Below are 19658 nucleotides of genomic sequence, written 5' to 3' on the forward strand. Positions count from 1 at the left end.
GAACTTAAGCCGCTGACTTCTTCTTAGTGGAATGACATCACTAGAGTTATCTTCCTCTTCTGAGTCAGTTGTAGGAGTAGTCTCGACACTTAGTGGTAAGTCTTCATGAACATCACTTGGTTCCGGCTCGTGGTGATCTTGATCAGTACTCATATCTTCAGTAACAAGACTTTCAATCGGAGTTTCTTTAGATGGCTCCGGTGATGGCTCCGTGGAGTCAGGCGTGTTTGAGTGTTGGCCGGTGCTATCATTTGTAACTCCAAGTCTTTCAAGTATAATGCGGAGATTGTTTGCACGATCGGATGGTGAGTGTGACAACTCTTTAAGCTCTTCCCAATTGCTTGTATCATAATAGCCTTTTGATTCTACAAACTTGACGTCTCGTGACACCATTACCCTCTTTGTTTCTGGTTCGTATCACTTTTACCCCTTTTGTGTTGTAGAGTAGCCAATGAACATACCCTTGGTGCTCTTTGCATCGAGTTTATCACGCAGCTCTCCTGGTTTTAAAACAAAACATACACAACCAAAAACTCGTAAGTGGTCAAGTGTTGGGGGTTCTTTGTTTAATACCTCAAAGGGAGAAACGTCTTGAAGAATCTTGGTAGGAAGTCGGTTGATCAGGTAGCATGCGGCTAGGACAGCATCTCCCCAAAAACGTTTTGGAACTGATGTATGGAACATCATGGACCGGGCCACTTCCATTAAATGCCGATTCTTTCTCTCTGCCACATCATTTTGTTGTGGTGTGTAAGGACAGCTAGTTTGATGAATAATGCCATGGTTTGAGAGATGTCGTTTAAAGGCATGACTTGTGTACTCCCCACCATTATCTGATCTCAAAATTTGAATCTTGGCATTGTAATGGTTAGTTATATAATTTTGAAAACTAATAAAAGCTTCAAGGACTCTATCTTTTGTGGGAAGAAGAGTTATCCAAGTATACTTGGACTTTTCATCAATAAAAGTCACAAAATACTTTTGATTTTCTCTAGATAAACAAGGAGAGGTCCAAACATCTGAATGAACTAAATCAAAACAATTCTCATAAATAGTCATAGATATAGGAAAAACAGCCTTGCAATGTTTGCCAAGGATACAAGCTTCACACTCATCATTTTTAAAAGAAATATCAGGAAACACCAATTCTAAAGCTCGAGTGTGAGGGTGTCCTAATCTAGCATGCCAAATTGTACCATTAGATTTAACAGCAACCGAATTAAAACAAGATGAAGATAGGTTCAAGTCCTCAAGCACATAGACATCATCCTTAGAGACTCCTTGGCCAAGAACTTTACTTGTCTCAATATCCTGAAAATGAACATTGTTAGGACCAAATATTGCATAACAATTTGAATCAGTGGTAGCTTTCTTAACCGATAGCAAGTTAGAGGTGAAATTTGGCATATAAAATGTTTTAGTTACTTTATCAAATAATTTTAAATCTCCAATTCCCTTGACTGGTACCTTTTCACCATTAACTATAATAACATTTCTATTAGCAGGTTTAATTTTACTAATTAACTTAAGATCACTAATCATATGATAGGATGCACCAGAATCAACAATAAGTGGTTTAATTTTGTTTAAAGCAAGATAGGAGTTACTGGAGGCCTCCTTGAGGGCTTTGATGAGTGCATCAAGGTCTGATTTCCTCACCAGCTCGGAGGAGGCAGCTAGAGCAGTTCCATTCCCTCTGGAGACTTGATGGTTTGGCTCGGAGGTTGTTGCTTCTCCCACCATAGTTGCTTGATGAGCTCGCGGTGGTCCTCCCTGGTTGTTCATGGGCCGATTGACACGAAGATGAGGGTGAAGGATCCAACACCGACTCTTAAAATGGCCAATCTTCTTGGAATGGTCACAAACAGGTGGATTCTTGTCATCATGCTTGTAGTAGCCTTTGTTTGCATTGGCCATCTCCACCTTGTTGGCAGTAACAAGCTCTCCTTTGCCCCCAAATAGTCCAATAGAGCCATGCTCTTTTTGTATCTGATTACAAACATCATCGAGACTTGGAAGCTTATCCGACCTCAAGATATGCTTGATGAGGTCATTGTAAGATGGGTTGAGTGTCAAGAGTAGACCGAACACTTTGTCTTGTTCACGCCTCTCGTTTAGAAATGCCGGGTCAATAGTCGCCGGCCTCAGCATCTCTAGTTCAGCCCAAAGAGATCTGAACTTGCCAAAATGCTTGGTGAACTCCATATCCTCTTGACTGAGGTTGTTGATGGCTCGCTTGACCTCAAAGATGCGGTTGACGTTTGTAACATTTCCGAACACATTTTGTAATGTGTCCCATAGATCTTTAGCCATTTCACAATAGGAGTAGTCCTCGAGTATTGGAGCATCAAGCGAGTTCTGAATGATGGCTAGAACACTTTGGTCTTCTTGAAACCACTTGTCTTCGCCCTTAGTGACAATATCTTTGTCATCTTCTGTTGTAGCCTCCTTGGGAGCTTCACTAGAGGTAATGTGGGTCCAAAGCCCTCGGCCACACAGTGCCGTTTTTGTGGTTCTTGCCCACAGCAAATAGTTCTTTCCTTTGAGAGTAACTGGAACAATCAAGGTCTTAGAGCCTTCCATGTCGAAGTAACCGTTGGTTAAAGCTAATGTCCAACGGATAAAGAAGAGAGACTTTCAAAGTCGAAACAGAACAAGGTAGAAGCAAAAGAGATTTGAAGCGGAAGTGTTTTGGTGGGTGTGAGATTCAGGTTCAGGAGCGGTTAGGCTCTGATACCATGTAAGTTTAGAAAGCGTTTAGTATGATGAACACAAGTGAAGATAGTTTGAGAGAAGAGAGTTTGCAAGTGAGAGAGAGAGTGTAATCGGAAGTGTAAAAAGTGTAATGGAGAAAGAGAATTCTCTCTTCTTACTTGAAATGGATCCTAGTTACATTCTAATAATAGACAAAGGAAGAAGCATATTCCTACAAGATGCTATACAAAATTTACATGGCTGATAGTGACATTCATTCCTTAAGTCAACATGTGACTATTCTTTGTGCCCACTTGTGCCCACTTGCTTGAGATCGACAACGGCTACAAAGGAAGGATCTAGATGCTTTGGAGACAATTAGGGTTTTCTCTTCACAGGCTGGACTCGCTTATTCTCCTATCTGTACGGATGGCCCATTGACTATGTTGTACGGACATACGGTTGTACGGACGTGGTGTGAGTTCTTATATTATTTGCTTCTTATATTTTTACATTTGAAAGATTAAAAGTTATATATTAACACACAAAACTAAGATTTTTATGTGAGGACACAAAAAATACTAAATTTTGTTTAAAGCGAAATCTTATTCTTAAGTGCTTTTTGTAGACAAAAACTATTAGCATATTTTTTTTAGGAAGTAAAATAATCATACCATTTGCACATTTGATTAGTAGATAAAACCATTTAAACGTCCTACAATTCTTGTCTAAAACTTAAGTATTTAGATATATTTGTATTTAAGCTTCTCAACTAAATACCATGGACTCTCAAATTCTATTTTATCAAAAAGATTTTCATGCAGCATGGTTAACTCTTTAATGGTTATAATTAAGATAGACAAACTTCCTTTCATGCTAACTATTCAATTTCTTGAATATAACTCTAGAATTTAATTTAATTTTTTTCTTCTTTTCTATTTGTATTTTCCTCAACCAACATTCTATCACTGATTTAAATATCTTTCATTCGATAGTGAATAAAACTCCGATCTTTTTTAAATATAAAAAAAATATTTCTCTAAGGACACACTTTCATGAATTTCTCTACAATATTAATCAAATCTCCAATCACTGCTGTAACTCTTCAAATTGTTGAGAAAATTCTAACGCCTAAACCACATGTTCATATATTCTAGTTAAAGAATATATCAATGTGTTCTAAGCCTCTCTAAATTTATTATATAAATATTGATTTTGTTTGTGATATAAAAAAGAAAAAAAAAAGACAAGGAAAATATTTCAAATTTCTTTTTAGGCCTTGAATGGAAGCCCCTTATTTGCGTAATTGATAAACATATATTGAAAAATGCGCTTCGTTTACCATTCAACATTTTTCTAATAAATTTGTGGTTTTGCAAAATAGAAAAAAAAAGTGATAAGTGCGGTTTTGGGAAGACAGAATAAGGCATGGACTGCACTTAAAAGCCAAAACAAGTTTTATCTAGCGGTCAGACAAATAACGCAGTTGGTTATATATACTTTTAATTTTTAATTTTTGTTACTGTTAAAATATTATATATCTATTAATTTTCTTCCACTAGTATATACGTATATGATAAATATATAAGTTCTATCTAGTATTAGAATCTCTTTTCTACTCTCTTTCCTTTCATATGATGGTTATATAATATTAAAATAATATTGTATTTTAATAATTAGAGATATTAGGTTTTATACAATTATGTTTACTTATGTTAGATATATTTTGTATAAAAAATCTATTTACCAAATCTGCGAAAATATATTAAAATTATACCTTATGTTAAATATATATATATAATTGTTAATATTAAATAAATTAAAATATCTAATTATACTAGTTACTAATAAAATAATATGAAATCCGCACTCTAAATAGTTTTTTACCAATCAAAAGTTATTTTGTACTGCTTATTTTGCATTAGCCGCACTTGTCCCGCAAATATATTTGTCCCGCACGTATCGCAGTTGAACTGTACCGCACTAGCAAATTTTTTTATGCCGCACTACTAATTTTAAACTAGGTAGCAACGGTATAAATTTATGATATAAGATTATGTTTAGATCAAACTATTATGTATCAACTAAATATATAATCCGCTTTTTCTTCAATCTATACAATTTTTTTTTGGTGTAAGAATATGTTTCACGCGTGAAATATTATATCAATGGTATTAAATAAGTCAATTGACTATTATAATGATTATTGTGATAATTTTATTTTGGAAATTTTAAATATGTGAATGATAATCAGTTTTTTAATAGGTGAATAAATTTGGGTTTTGAAAATGTTTTAGTCTAGTAATGTTAGAATAATTAAATCTGCTATAAAAATAATTAAAATATATTTTAAAATTAAAATGTTTGAATTTTTAATTAATTAAAAAAAATACTCCTTAATCATTCAATATCAATTATTTGTAAATATCCAAAAAAATGAGAATAATAAATTCGAGTTCTTTACCGATAACATATCAATATTTTCTTTGAAAATATATTTATTTTAAATTTTTTGATGCTTTTAATTTGGTTTGACAGGTGGCACTCTATAGGGTGTTGGTCATTTTTCGTAATTGATACCCTAACTTATTATGTGAATTCGGAGTCAAAATTTATGATTTGGGTTTGTCATATTAGCCAACGGCCCAAATCCACTCTCACCGTCCCACTTCTTTGATGCCTTTTAGTGAGAAACTGGAGCAAGACTTGCTGAACCAGACTCGTCTCGCGGCTCCAATGCTGATTCGTTTCGTTGCGAAGACGATATTTCCCAGCGCCGGCGTAGCAGCAGCGAGGCTCGTATCTTCAATTGCAGATGGTTTCGATACCGTAGTAGTACCTCATCGGAATGGCTTGAAGGAGATACTGAGAAAGACCGGTCCACGACGCAGCGTTCCCTCTCTGCTTCAGGAACGGATCGACTCTGGCCACGCCGTCTCGTTATCTGAGCTCCGGCTTGTCTCCAAACGTCTCATTAGATCTAATCGCCACGATCTCGCTCTACAGGTTTGTAAAAACCGAGATTTAAGCCTTTGTTTTTTTATGAAAGTTTCAGAATTAGCCAGTCTTTTGTGTTCTGTGTATAAACAGATGATGGAGTGGATGGAGGAGAATCAAAAAGATGTTCAATTAAGTGCTTATGACATTGCTCTTAAACTAGAGCTGATCATCAAAGCTCATGGTTTGAAACAAGCAGAAGAGTATTTTGAGCTACTAGTACATAGTTGTGTGTCTAGCAGAGTAGCGAAATCAGCTTATCTCCCTCTTCTTCGTGCTTATGTGAAGAGGAAAATGGTTAAAGAAGCAGAAGCTCTCATGGAGAAGCTGAATAGATTGGGGTTTCTTGTTACTCCGCATCCGTTTAATGAGATGATGAAGCTTTATGAAGCTATTTACCAGTATGAGAAAGTGGTTATGGTTGTTTCGATGATGAAAGGGAATAAGATACCGAGAAATGTTCTTTCGTATAATCTTTGGATGAATGCTTGTTGTGAGGTTGATGGGGTTACGGGTGTGGAAACGGTTTATAGAGAAATGGTTGGTGATAAGAGTGTTGAAGTTGGGTGGAGTTCGTTGTGTACTTTGGCTAATGTTTATATTAAGTGTGGTTTTGATGACAAGGCTAAGTTGGTTCTTGAGAGTGCGGAAAAGATGTTGAATAGAAGCAATAGGCTTGGATATTTCTTCCTCATCACGCTTTACTCGTCTTTAGGGAATAAGGAAGGAGTTGTTCGTCTTTGGGAAGCTTCTAAATCGGTTTGTGGTAGGATTAGCTGTGCGAATTACATATGCGTGTTGTCGTCATTGGTGAAAATTGGTGATCTTGAAGAGGCTGAGAGAGTGTTTAGCGAGTGGGAGGCTCAATGCTTTAACTATGATGTTAGGGTCTCCAATGTTCTTTTGGGTGCTTATGTGCGTAAGGGAGATATCCGCAAAGCCGAGTCATTGCACAATCGTGTATTGGAGAGAGGAGGTAATCCAAACTACAAGACTTGGGAAATTTTAATGGAGGGATGGGTGAAGTGTCAACATATGGACAAAGCCATCGAGGCTATGCACAGAGCGTTTGAACTAATGAAGGGATGTCATTGGAGACCATCGCAGAACATCGTCTTGGCGATTGCAGAGTACTTTGAGAAAGAGGAGAAGATTGAAGAAGCAACTGCGTATGTTAGAGCTTTGCATCGTCTTGGTCTTGCAAGCTTACCGTTATATAGATTGTTGCTTAGAATGCATGAACATGCCCAGAGGCCAGCTTTTGACATCTATGAAATGATGAAGTTGGACAAAATCCGAATAGATTTGTAAAAAAAACAGGTGATCAAAGTGAAAGCAAAACTATTTATTTGATGTGATGTAACAAAAGTATATATAATCTACAACATATGTTTCTACGAAAGTGAGTTTAACTATTGTCATTTCATATTTCTTATCATGTCCATTATAAATTCATTGAATTCTACAATTGAAACACAATAATTTCAGAAGACAAAAATTAAATTTTTATTACTTGTTTTCAAATCATTTTCACATGGTAATAAAGCAATTTTACATTTAACACATCAGTAATAAGAAAAAAAAATGACTCTTTGGATTTCTAATTGCAGCCTTCTTGAAGTACATGTCTGCAAGTTTAAGAATGGTGAGAGGCCAAATATGATTTCACAGTATGATCAATAGCAAACTTGAGCTCCGTTACCACCGATCGACGCTGTGAAACACTGAAAACCGCTGGACTCGAGCTCCTCCACAACTTTGTCCACCACCGTCCCTGAAACCAGTTCGTTTTGCAAAGGGGGATTAACTAAAATTCAAGAATCAAGAACCCAAATTGAAAACAAAGTATGCTTAAAATTTTCTGAAAAAGGATACCGGTTGGTAACAGAGTGAGGACGCAGCCGCCGCCACCAGCTCCTGTCAGTTTGGAGACAAGCTTGTGCTTGACCGTGGTTTTGATCACAGTCTCGATCGAGCTGTGGCTAACCCCCATTGACTGGAGCAGACCTTGGTTCATCTCCATGAGTTCTTTTATACTCTCTTCTTTTTCTGTAACTGAGGTCTCGTCTTTAGATTGAATGATCGCAGCGAGCTCTTTACTTATAGAATCCACGGCGTTGAACACTGAGTTCATCACATCAGGATGTCTCACCGCTCTCTGTGACACACCAGAGACAAGAGCTTTTGTGTTCCGCCCGACTCTAGTGTTGGTGATCAGCATTCTCAAAGGCATGTTGGACTGTAACCGAGTTATCTCGCCTGAGCAGAACTTGATCATGTTGCCTGCAACCACCGCCGAAATAGACACTTCATTTCTCTAACTTATAATAGAATTTTTTTGAGTTAGAACAAACCGTATGCACTGACGGTGTTGTCTATCCCAGAAGGTTTCCCATGGATGATCTTTTCGCCTTCAAAAGCCCATTTGTTTAGCAACTCAAGATTGGTTTCATCGAGAGATGACCAATCATTACCACGGGTTTTGTCTGAAATAGAAGAAGCGAGAAGAGCAGCTGTGAGAGCTACACATAAAGCTGCTGATGAACCGAGGCCAGATCCGTATGGAAGCTCAGAGTTAATGACGACCGTAGCCGGATTAAACCTAAAGAAAACAAGAAACGTGAAACACAACAAGATGAAGGAACTCGGAAAAAAATGTCAACAAGAACATAGAAATGCAACTATTTTGAGTTATCTACCCTATAATTCTGGTGTATAACCAGAGAAACGTGGAGATCCCAGAGGAGAGCCAGATCTTGTCCTTTGGAAGATTTTGCTCTTCAACCAAAACTGCAATTGATTTAAGGGTCTCGTCTGTACATGAAGCCGGAGTTGAACGACACGAAGTGCTTGAATCATAAGGAATTGCTTCTTTGACTCTGGCTAAGGACCAGGAAAACTCCAACGAAATGTCCTTGAGCTGGAGTATAAGCCTATCGTTGTTCTCAGCTGTAAGAAAAAAAAATGGTAATGTAATGCTTCAGATTTGTTTCTACATTGGGACAAAAGACTAAGCAAACTACATCAACCATCAAATTATTTAGAGGAAGTTGATGCAAAGATGAAATGATTCAGTACTAAGGTAGAGTCATTTGCCACACTAATGTGCTTATAGACTCTTACGAACAAGAGGGCACAAAATGAATTAACCCATATTCTCATAGTTGACGGGACACTCTACCATCTTAATGCAGCCTAGAACCCTTTGATAATACTATTACTTACTGACATTGACTAAAAGCATAGACAGTATAACATGAACATTCAAATACTAGAACCCAAATCAGATTTGAACAAATATAAACTCATGGATCACTAGCAGTTTGCGAGGGTTGGTTAGTTCTGGATCCAGGTAACTAGAGAAACAGGAACTGCTACAAAAAGCATAGATCTTTTGCTAATCAATATCTATATAGATTCACTTATGACTTCATTCCAAGAATTGCAGGTTTGGTGATCTCAAAGGAGCAATAAACACCAAGAAAAAAAGGAACCTGATCGAGGAGGAAAGGTAAGAGTAACGTAAGTATAGAGATCAATGGCTGCAGCTACTGCAGTAGATCCATGGACAACAGCGTGTTCGCCTGCGAGGATGATCTTCCCAGGAGCTCTTGCTTTCACTTCCATTTTCCTAAATCAAAACACACAAAAGTGATCAGAATAACAAAAGGAAACAGACAAGATGCACAAAAAGAAAAGAACTTTATCTATACATTTCCCAGATTCTAACAACTAATAATAATTGAACACAACCAACTCTGGAAATAAAATAATATAATAAATAAGCCCTTTTGCTCCAAAACGTGGATCAGATCAAATGGGCATTATTATTATATAATTGGCTCATACTGATCTGCATTTGAACAAAGACTACACATTTATAACACAAAAATGGTGAATGTGAATCAGATCAAAGCTGCTCGGATCAATCACAAGTTGGGGAAATTTGAAACTAATGAAAAATTCGTTTTTTTTTTTCTTCATGTCCTTCTCTTTTACTTCATTCTCTTACCTAGAGCGAAGAGAATTGAACAAAACAATGGCAAAACATTAGAAAAAACGTACCTGGAATTGCTGAGAAGCAAAACCCTAGAAGATGGAAAATGTCTGAAAGCAACAAGAATCGTGTTCAATTAGGATGATGATACTACTGTAAAAGAACCGATTTTGGTTTAACATTCCCCGGTTTGAAATGCACATCGGTTTAGCAAAGGTTTTATACTTCATCTGTCACTTTCTTTAATTCGAATTTTATCGGTTATTTAATTATCCGGTTTTGGTGATTGGTTCGGTATGGTACGAAGAAACAAATCCCAATACGCATAAGCAACGGCTATGTCTTTCGTCTCTAAACTATAAAAAAATTAGGGGATTAGAGAAGAAACAAGACGACAGAAATTACGGTGAATGACTCTTCTTCATCCCACATCGCATCTCAATGGGTTTCATCTGCTTAATCCACAACAAAGCCCGAAACTTTCATCAGTCTCTGTGTCGATTTCACATCGAACCCAGTTCCAAAGTTTGGTTCTTTGTGCAAAGAAGAGGAATAAAAGAGTTGGGTACCGAAGAATCACTAGGTTTCTGTTCAATTCACTGTCTTTACTCTCCCCTAATCTCCAGATTTTACCACAGCCGTTGGATCTCGTCGTTGCTGATTTGGGCGGCGTAGATGGAGGAGGCGGAGGAAGAGGAGGAGGTTTAGGGTTTTGGAGAGGATGGGGAAGATTTGATGGATGGAGAAGGAAACGTAACAGAGTACCAATTTTGGTTTTTGTTTGTGTGATTCTGTGGATTTATGGTTTCTGCAAAGTCTCTGGGATAGGGTTTAAGAGTGAATTGGTTTTGAAGGTTTTGGGGGTTTGTTTGTTTGGTGTCACTATGGTGAAAGAGTTGAAAAGAGAAGCTAGAGTTTTGGTGTTTGGGTTTCTTTGTTGCGTTGCTTCATTGGTTCTTGGATTCAAGAAAGAGAGTTTTGTCAAATTAGCTTCGAGAGTTAGATCTTGTTCTTCAGTTCTTCTTTCTAATAAGAGAAGTCGTAGAAGAGTGTAAATAGAGAGGAAGAAATTACTGATTCTGTTATTTCCTTCCTCCATTATCTTTCAATTGAGATTCTTTTTTTCCTGAGATGAATTTGTCTGAAATTAGTGTACTTAATAGTTCCAGTTTTGTTACCATTGAACGAAACCAGAGTTAAGGTTATGAAGAAGCAGTTCAAAAATATGGTGTAGCGGAAGCAACTCCATGGCTTCAAAATTGATCAGAAACTCAAGTCGTCTAGAAGACTTGGTTCCTCTAAGCTGAACTCATACCTATCTTTACGATTTGATAACAGACCATGTTGTTTCCTTCCACCATTATCTTTCAGTTGAGATTTTTGTTTTTTTCCTAAGCTTTGACGACATTTGTCTGAAATTGGATGTGCGTAATAGTTCCAATGTTGTGTCCATCGAACAAAACCAGAGTAAGGTATGAAGCCGCAGTTCAAAAAAAATGGTGTAGCGGAAGCAACTCCATGGCTTCAAAATGTTCAGAAACTCAAAGTCATATAGAACACTTCGTTCCTCTGAACTCATACCTATCTTTACAATTTGACAACAGACCATGTTGTTTCCACTTGCTTGTTTACTATGTACATGTTCTAATGGAGTACGAGGGGATGGTTGATTTCTTGGTTTATGCAAAGTAATGGTGGTATAAAGCTAGTCAAAGAGTCGGATGAAGTGCAAAAGGGTAATCTCATAAATTGTTGGCTCATAATACAATCCAAAACAATGTTCTCAACTTCATGACAGTATATAGATCAGCAAGTCTAACTGAACACCTGAAATAGAACTCTCATTCTTCCCTAGTGTAGGAGATTTTTTTGTTAACCTTAGATGATGCAGGAGGCTCTTCATCATCATCTGTACGCGTTGGGTAACTGATAACCAGACATAACTATTTTGTCAGCAAACATCTTGCCTGTCTTGGGCATGACATGCCAGTGCAGTGTCAAGTTGAAGTCCTTCCCTCGGAGGTTGTGTCCCTAGAAAGATCCCATTCACAAAAATCAGATACTCTCTCGTGAAGAAGAACTACATGAAGGACTGGTGTTTCAATAGAGGATCATAGAAAGTGCTTCATGTACCTGATCTATGAAACGGTACTTGTTTGAAATCTGTATCCAGAACTTGGCATGCTCTTTCTCGGGTATTATGGCATCCCATAGAGACACCTGCGAAAAAATGTTAAATATTGATAGTAAATCAACAAAAAGGGTCCCAAACAACATCACAGGTATGAAGAAGGCAGCAACAATGAAACCACATAACTCTCGAGTCTCTGAAATTGTTCTTAGCCCCGACGAGAGGAGTAGCCCAAAGCGTTTGAAGCAAAGTAGATTTATACCTGGTTCAGGGCATTCTTCGAGGTTTCATATTCTGCTGCTACAAAAGCAAATACCTGCAAATTTTTTCGTTAGTGTTGGTTTTGTGTTTATCCGACCATTCAAAAAGAGGTATACAACAAGACAGTACGTAAGACTGGGGATACTTAAGCTAATAGCAACAGAGATGGATTGGTGTAGATTCGAATGCCATACCTGCTTTGTGTTCCAAGTAAATAGTGACTGCAAGTCTGCTGTTACGTTCAGTGTCAAGCTGACCTGAAAACACACATAAAATGCTAAGCAATTAGAATATATGCAACAGGTAAAGAGCAGCCGGATGCCTCAAAAACCAAGGAAAAAAAAAACTACTGGTGTATATAAATATATAAAGTCTGGCGTATATTAATCAACTTCAACAATTTGAGTTATAGAATAGACTAAGATTTTACTAGAACACATATGAACCTCAATGGCTATCAAATTCAAGAAACACATATGAACCTCAATGGCTATCAACTTCAAGAAACACAATGAGTACTAAGCTTAAGAAAGATGACTTGAGAACCAGAAATTGCAAAGATAAAGGTCATGACCTTATTAAACCATCAAAGAGAAAAGGTAACATTCCTGCACAAACCTAGAAATACAGCAAGCAAATCATAGATACTTTTTAGAAGAGGCAAAGACCATGAGAAACCTTACCTCATCATTTCCATGGGGTTGCTTCTGAAACCAATTGATATTCAATATCTGCAAAACCACACCCAAACCATTAGCCCCCAAAAGATTCTAAAAACTCAGAGCACACAAACTTCCAAAACATTCTTGAAAATTCCCTCAAAACAAAAAGAGCTCAACCATTACAATTTTGAATTTTCTAACCACAACGCCAGAATCCAGCAAAAATTAGGGATCTAAAAAGAACTTGGAGCTAAACCATGCACGCATCCATGATTCAATAAGGAGATCTCTGCAATCAAAATCAAACAAATACATACCTGGATCTGAGCAGAGGGAGTTTGGTTACTGAATTTATCAGAGAAGGAAGCAATCGCACAAATGAAAGCCAGAATCGTCACGGCGAATGTGAGCAGAGCATTGGCTCTGTAACCAAAAGAATGCATCCTCTTTTAATCGCTTAATCCTCCCAAAACCTTGCTCCGCTCCGAGGAAGAAGATGAAGATAAAATTGAAATTTCTTTTTTTCTTTTTCTCCTTATTTATTTTTTTCTTTAATATTTTTATTTGTTTATTTGCTTGACGCTGTGTGTAATCTGATTGGCCAAGACACGTAGTATACCAATGTGATTTAATCATATAAACTGGTATTCTTGTTTAAAATAGCACGGTTTAGAAAATTATTGATCGGTCAGGAAACTAACAAAGGGGGTCTATGACTGACTAGTGACTATAATTAACAACTTATTTGTTTTTTTTTTTCCATTGAAAGACATTACAAACATAATTAAAATTTGATACTACAATGTTTTTCCAATCCTTAAGTTGTAATGATATTTTCCAATCCTAATTAAAATTTGGGCTGAAAATGAACTTTTTTTCCAAATTATTTTGAGTTATGTCTTGAGTTGAAATGATATAATATCAATGATTAATACATTAATAAAGAGTCATCATTTTTGAAGTCAAGGAGTAAACCATCAACGATTATTCATTTCGTGGCTGCAGGTTAGGGTTTAAGGGAAGTACTAACTGTTGCGGGTTCCCAAAAGCAGGAAATAGTGTCGGCTGGAACACTTTCTTAACAATTTTCAATTCTTCTTACTTTTTTGTTATTGTATTAAAGTCAAATATAAAATCTGATTTTTCATAATTAGAGTTCAAAACCCTTAACTACATATACATGTTAAGGTATCTTTATCAGCCATATAACATGATGTCCCTAATGGGCATGTGACCTTTAAGATACCTGATATAAAACAATGATTGTGAATAGTTGGATTGTGAATATATTATGAAAGAAGTTGTAAAGTTTATGCACATTTGATACACAAGTACAAGAATCTATATATACATTTTTGAAGTACATTTTGGGTTTTACCCTTTTATTTGTACTTATTTAAAAATTTATTTATAAAGTTAATCCCTAACAAATTTCCAAAAATAAGATTACTTAAGATTTTGTTTCCTAAATATTTTACATTCAATTCAAACTAAAAAAAATTACAGCAATCAAGATGGAAATATAAATTATGATATATTTAAACACACCTTCTGTTGGGTTTAGAAGATATTCTATCTTCGAATCCTTTGCAAACAAAGAAAACAACAATTTGATTCCCAATTTGTTTTCCAAAGCCGATGAGCTATGATTCTTAACGTAAGAAGAACTTCGATTCACATTTATTTAAATATATATAAACTTAATAAAATTTTAAAGCATTACGAATATGTAAAACTAAAAAAGTTTTAAATATTATATAAGATGGTCATATAGTAGATAGGTTATAAGAGGACATGTTGGAATTAATAAAATATCAGTAAATTTGTGCTAACAAGGGTTAAATTCTCATTTTATTATTTCCACTACTAATATTAGAATATTTGACATATAAAATCAAGTTGATTTAACTAAGATTGTATAAAATAATTAAATTATTAAGAAAAATATGACTTAATCACAGCGTATAGATTACTTATTATGTATTTAGATCACTAATTTTTTGTTATAATAAATAAAAAATAAAAATAGAATCTCTAACACTAAACAAAACAAACTAAATATAATAAACAAATGGTCATGAAGGGTATTGCGGGTTAAAAATTAATATAAACTTTTAGCCGCAAAAACGGCTGAAAATTTTAGTTATTCTTCTATTCACAAAGCATCCAATATTTAACAAACAAATACAACGTAATATATATAATAATAAAAAAATTAAAATAAACATCAAATATAAATAAAAAAGGTATATACACGCTATTTACCACAGGTTAAAATCTAGTTAGATACATTATCAAGTTCAATAGATATGTGGAGATGAAGGTTTCTTTATCAACCAAGAATTTATTAACCACAATGATAATGCATATCTAATTAAGAATAATGCATTATAATATATGATATTTAAAAGGCACAACATGTTGAACAGAAATTACATATATACTCATGTCATTCTCATTAAGCGTAAAAATGTAAATAAATTTTAAACTAATATAATTTTTTAAATAATTATTAATTTTCAAAAAAATAGCTCACTTTTTCTCTCTCTAATTAATTATAGACAAAATTTACCAATTTTTTTTTCAAAATTGTCAACTAATCATACTTAAAAAATAATATTTGATATTATAGCATATTTTTATTTTCTATTATAATATTATTGTATTTAGAATATTTATTTTATACTGATACTTTAAAAAAATAAATTAATAGTGATATTTTCGGAAAAATAAATTAAAATTTGGTATTTTGAAAAATTCGTTTATGAGTAATAGTAGTAAAGAAATTATTTGCCATATAAATTCTTTATTTTATATCATCTTTTTGTTTTGTCATATTATCGTGTAAATATAGACAACGGATAAGTTTTTAGTGTGTGCGTGTGTATTTCCGTGTACATACGTTTATGTTTTAGGTGTACAACAATAATTTTATTAGTTTTAAGATTGCATTTGAGTCAAAAGTTATCATCGTCACGCGACTTTTGATCATTGTTACATAATGTTTCTAGAACAAATTATATTGAATGATGGCAATTCCTACGTCACACTATTCAAATTGTTGAACAAGTAATCATCTTCGGATCTCTAAAAGATATTAAGATGCGACTTAGTCGTGGTCTATCTAAATAATGAAGTAACTATGCTCTTTCTATTTTAAGTACATATTATGATTTCATTTATGTTGATACGAGATACAACAACTAGATTAGTTTGAGAGAGAAATTTGATCTGGACGGACTTTCGGTGTAAATCGACAAGAACAATGAAGAACAACGAATTGGACTATGTATTTATCTTTTCTTTTGTTTTGTTACATAAAGTTTTCTGCCCTGTTTCTTTACAATCTTTGAATATTTAAACTAAACAATCTCGAACTTCCGCTCAACTTCCTCCCTCGAATCTCGCCCGCGATCTCTTGACTTTATCCTCTGCCTAACTCGTCGTCGCAACAGAATTCTCCTGGGCTCGCGTTAGGCCCATTAACAAGCTTATGTCTCGTTCCTTAGCGGGCTTTTCTATGACCTTCACATCGGCGAAACCCAACACCAACAATTTCCAACTTCCAAGTTATATATTTTAATGTATTATGATTTCATTTCCAACTTACAAGTTATATTAAAAATAAGAATTTCTAAAACTCTCGTATAATTAAGAGTACCTCGTACTCTAATGTTCAAATGATTTTACTATTCCCATTTGACGTTCAAATGATTAATTGTTGGCATCAATGTTTTTAAAACCGGACCGGACCGGCAGTCGAACCACGTTAACCCGCGAACCAGCAACATATCTGGGTTGGATTAATATCAAAACCCAAAGAAAATTGAACCGGTAAAAAAACCATATTAATCCGCCAAAAAACTAAAAACCGGTAAATCATTAAACCGGATAAAACCGGGTTCTACTTTTTTTTGTAAAAATGGGTGCAATTAATTTAATTAATTACCTTTTCTAGTTTTCTTCTTAGCAAATTAGCAATAGTATGGTTTTTAGTTAACACTCTTATTCTCTTATTGCTTTTAGATTTGAATTTCTAAAATATTTTACTAGTACTGGTTATACTTTGAGTTTGTTACACTTTGAATTTATTACTTTTTAAGGTTTTTTAAAAACATTATGATTATTGGAGTATTTTATTTGGTATTTACAATTATATCATAGTTGTAATCATTGAAAAAATAGAAGACATATCCATACCTATTATTTATAAAAATATCATCAAAATCAATTGAACCCGGTTGACTCCGGTCAAACCATATTGACTCATGACCCAGAAGCTTTCTCGGGTTTAGTTACCGGTCCGGTTTTAAATTTTTTTTTTTTTTTTTTTGTCAACAACAGATCAGCTCAAACGAGCTAATTGATAGGAAAATCGTTTACAAACAATACTTGGTGCGGAGATGTACACGCTTGGCGTGCCAAAGAATCCACCCTTAAATTAGCATTTCTAGGAATTAAAGATAAAGAAAAGGAAGAGAATTCCTCCCTATCAGTCTTGATGTCGTCAAGGTACGCCGAAAACGCTGGTCCGGTTTTAAAAATATTGGTTGGCATTGTTGGAATTTATAATTGATCTCCATGTGTTCTTTTTATATTACATTCATATATTAGTATCATCTGACCACAATTCTTTTAGAAACATTTTTAAACAACCATTGTATTGCCTGTTGATCTCAGAGAATACACACACAAAAGCTGAAATGCTTCGATACTTTATTATCATAGTTGCTTGGCTTTAAATAGCCTAAAGATGAAGACTCAGTCCTCTTACAAAACGTGAAAGAGAAATTGCAGGAACTAACAAAAAACAGAGCTACAAACTAGGACAACTAATTGACTCCGAAACAGACGGAGCTTATTCATACTCTGCAATTGACCAAAGACTAAATCAAACTCAACAATGCCTCTCCTAAACTGAACACGGTGACATTCAGTTTATCATCTCGCACACTCCAAGCTGCTCCCTTAATCGAACAAAAAACTCCAAACGCAATGGCTTAGTCAAGATGTCTGCAATCTGCTCATTGGTTCCACAGTGAACAAGCTTAACAACACCATTCTTAGTAAGATCTCTCAAGAAGTGAAACCTGACATCGATATGCTTGCTTCGACCGTGAAGGACTGGATTTTTTGACAACTTAATAGCTGAGCTGTTGTCACACATAATAGTAGTACTCCCTGACTGTTTTAACCCGAACTCTTCCAAGATCCTCCTCATCCAAACACATTGACACGCGCAATAAGACGCAGCAACAAACTCCGCTTCCGTTGTAGACAAAGTTACCACAGGTTGTTTCTTCGACGCCCAAGCTACAACTCCTCCACTCAAAAGAAACGCATAACCACTAGTGCTTCTTCTATCATCAATATCACCAGCATAATCACTGTCGGTGTAGACAGTGAGTTCACCAACAGCCCCTCTTTTGTAAAACACACCAAAATTCAAAGTGCCTTTTAAATACCTTAGCACTCTCTTTGCCGACTGCATGTGTTGATTGGTAGGATCCGCCATATATCTGCTCAATAGACACACCACATACATTAAATCTGGCCTTGTTGTTGTGATATACATTAAGCTCCCGATCAGCTGTTTATACAAGGTCAGATCCACCTTAATTCTGTCTCCTTCCTTTGAGAGTCTTGTGCCTGGCACAATTGGATTCTTAACTTCATTCCTACACAATAAGTTAAACCTTTCCAAAATCTCTCCAGCATATTTCTTCTAATGAATGAAGATTCCCTCTGCATTTTGGATCACCTCAACTCCCAAAAAATATTTCATCCTTCCCAAGTCAGTCATATCAAATTCTTCCTTCATGGATGATTTAAACTCTTCAAGCATAGCTTCATCATTCCCCGTAAAGATCAAATCATCCACATATAAAGACACAATGAGAATCTGGTTACCTTCTCCACCTTTTATGAATAGTGTGTGTTCATACTCGCACCTTTGGAATCCTTCTTTGGTGAAGTATGCCTCAATTCTGCTGTACCAGGCGCGGGGTGCCTGCTTTAAGCCGTAGAGTGCCTTTGTGAGCTTGTAAACTTTATGCTCCTCTCCTCTTTTTATATATCCTTCTGGTTGTTCCACGTAGACATCTTCCGAGAGTTCACCGTGTAGGAATGCACTCTTTACATCCAATTGATAAACACACTATCCTTCTTGCGCAGCCAAGGCTAGGATCATGCGTATCGTATCCCATCGAGCTACTGGGGCAAATACTTCATTGTAGTCCACGCCATGTTTTTGTGCATAGCCCTTGGCTACGAGCCTGGCCTTGTACTTGTCTACCTCTCCGTTCTCGTTGAGCTTTGTTTTATAAACCCACTTCACACCAATTTTTTTCACCCCTTTTGGTAGCTCCGTGAGGTACCACGTCCTATTCTTTTGATTGATTCCAGCTCAGCCTCCATTGCTTTAATCCACTTTTCTTCTCGTCTGGCTTCATCGAAGGTAGATGGATCATCAGTCGAAACAAACATGACAAAATTTGTAGTCTCTTCTTCATCGTCTTCTTCAGATATCTCTTCACCAGTAGCATAGTCTTGTAAGTAAGATGGTGGTTTTCGAATTCTTGGATTCAAAGGCGCCAGATTCTGAGATGTGTTTGCTGGTCTTAAATCTGCAACTTGTGGTGAGGGAGGTGGAGACTCATGAGTGACTTCTTCTACTTCATGCTCCGTAGCAGACTCGCAATCTTCCCAAATCATCTCATCTGCTTTTGTTTCTCCAGCAGTTTTCTCCCAATCCCAGCCCTTTTCTTCCTCAAAAATAACATCCCTACTGGTTATGACTTTTTCTGTGAGAGGATTGTATAGTCGATACCCTTTAGATTCATTGCTCACTCCGATTAGTACACACGTTGTGCTCTTGTCATCCAACTTCGTCCTCCTCTGATCTGGAACATGAGCA

The 19658-nt window shown here is 35.8% G+C and overlaps 5 protein-coding genes across 5 annotated transcripts; 2 read left to right on the top strand and 3 right to left on the bottom strand.

Annotated features, from left to right (window-relative positions):
- Positions 1-392: 392 nt before the first annotated feature.
- LOC147929513 (uncharacterized) lies at positions 393-2583 on the bottom strand. The gene is made up of 2 exons (XM_087480641.1): positions 1660-2583; positions 393-500 (listed from the first exon to the last, which is right to left on the bottom strand). Exons 1-2 carry the CDS (start codon positions 2581-2583, stop codon positions 393-395), a joined length of 1032 nt encoding a protein of 343 aa, XP_087336767.1.
- A 2727-nt stretch (positions 2584-5310) lies between these two features.
- LOC104736764 (pentatricopeptide repeat-containing protein At5g27460) lies at positions 5311-7093 on the top strand. Its single transcript, XM_087482391.1, has 2 exons — positions 5311-5700; positions 5785-7093. The coding sequence occupies exons 1-2, from the start codon at positions 5371-5373 to the stop codon at positions 7000-7002; spliced, it is 1548 nt and encodes a 515-aa protein (XP_087338517.1). The 5' UTR covers positions 5311-5370; the 3' UTR covers positions 7003-7093.
- Positions 7094-7173: 80 nt separating this feature from the next.
- Positions 7174-9880, bottom strand: LOC104736766 (mevalonate kinase). The gene is made up of 6 exons (XM_087482392.1): positions 9757-9880; positions 9186-9322; positions 8391-8640; positions 8046-8293; positions 7567-7974; positions 7174-7465 (listed from the first exon to the last, which is right to left on the bottom strand). The coding sequence occupies exons 2-6, from the start codon at positions 9316-9318 to the stop codon at positions 7368-7370; spliced, it is 1137 nt and encodes a 378-aa protein (XP_087338518.1). The 5' UTR covers positions 9319-9322; positions 9757-9880; the 3' UTR covers positions 7174-7367.
- Positions 9881-10034: 154 nt separating this feature from the next.
- Positions 10035-10818, top strand: LOC104736767 (uncharacterized). Its single transcript, XM_010456822.3, has one exon. The coding sequence runs from the start codon at positions 10099-10101 to the stop codon at positions 10741-10743; it is 645 nt and encodes a 214-aa protein (XP_010455124.2). The 5' UTR covers positions 10035-10098; the 3' UTR covers positions 10744-10818.
- A 592-nt stretch (positions 10819-11410) lies between these two features.
- Positions 11411-13352, bottom strand: LOC104736768 (signal peptidase complex subunit 3B). Its single transcript, XM_010456824.3, has 6 exons — positions 13060-13352; positions 12764-12811; positions 12275-12337; positions 12082-12135; positions 11822-11908; positions 11411-11719 (listed from the first exon to the last, which is right to left on the bottom strand). Exons 1-6 carry the CDS (start codon positions 13183-13185, stop codon positions 11594-11596), a joined length of 504 nt encoding a protein of 167 aa, XP_010455126.1. The 5' UTR covers positions 13186-13352; the 3' UTR covers positions 11411-11593.
- Positions 13353-19658: the final 6306 nt, after the last annotated feature.

Source organism: Camelina sativa, chromosome 13 (assembly GCF_030686135.1).
Source record: "Camelina sativa cultivar CO46 ecotype springtype chromosome 13, ASM3068613v1".
NCBI lineage: Eukaryota > Viridiplantae > Streptophyta > Magnoliopsida > Brassicales > Brassicaceae > Camelina > Camelina sativa.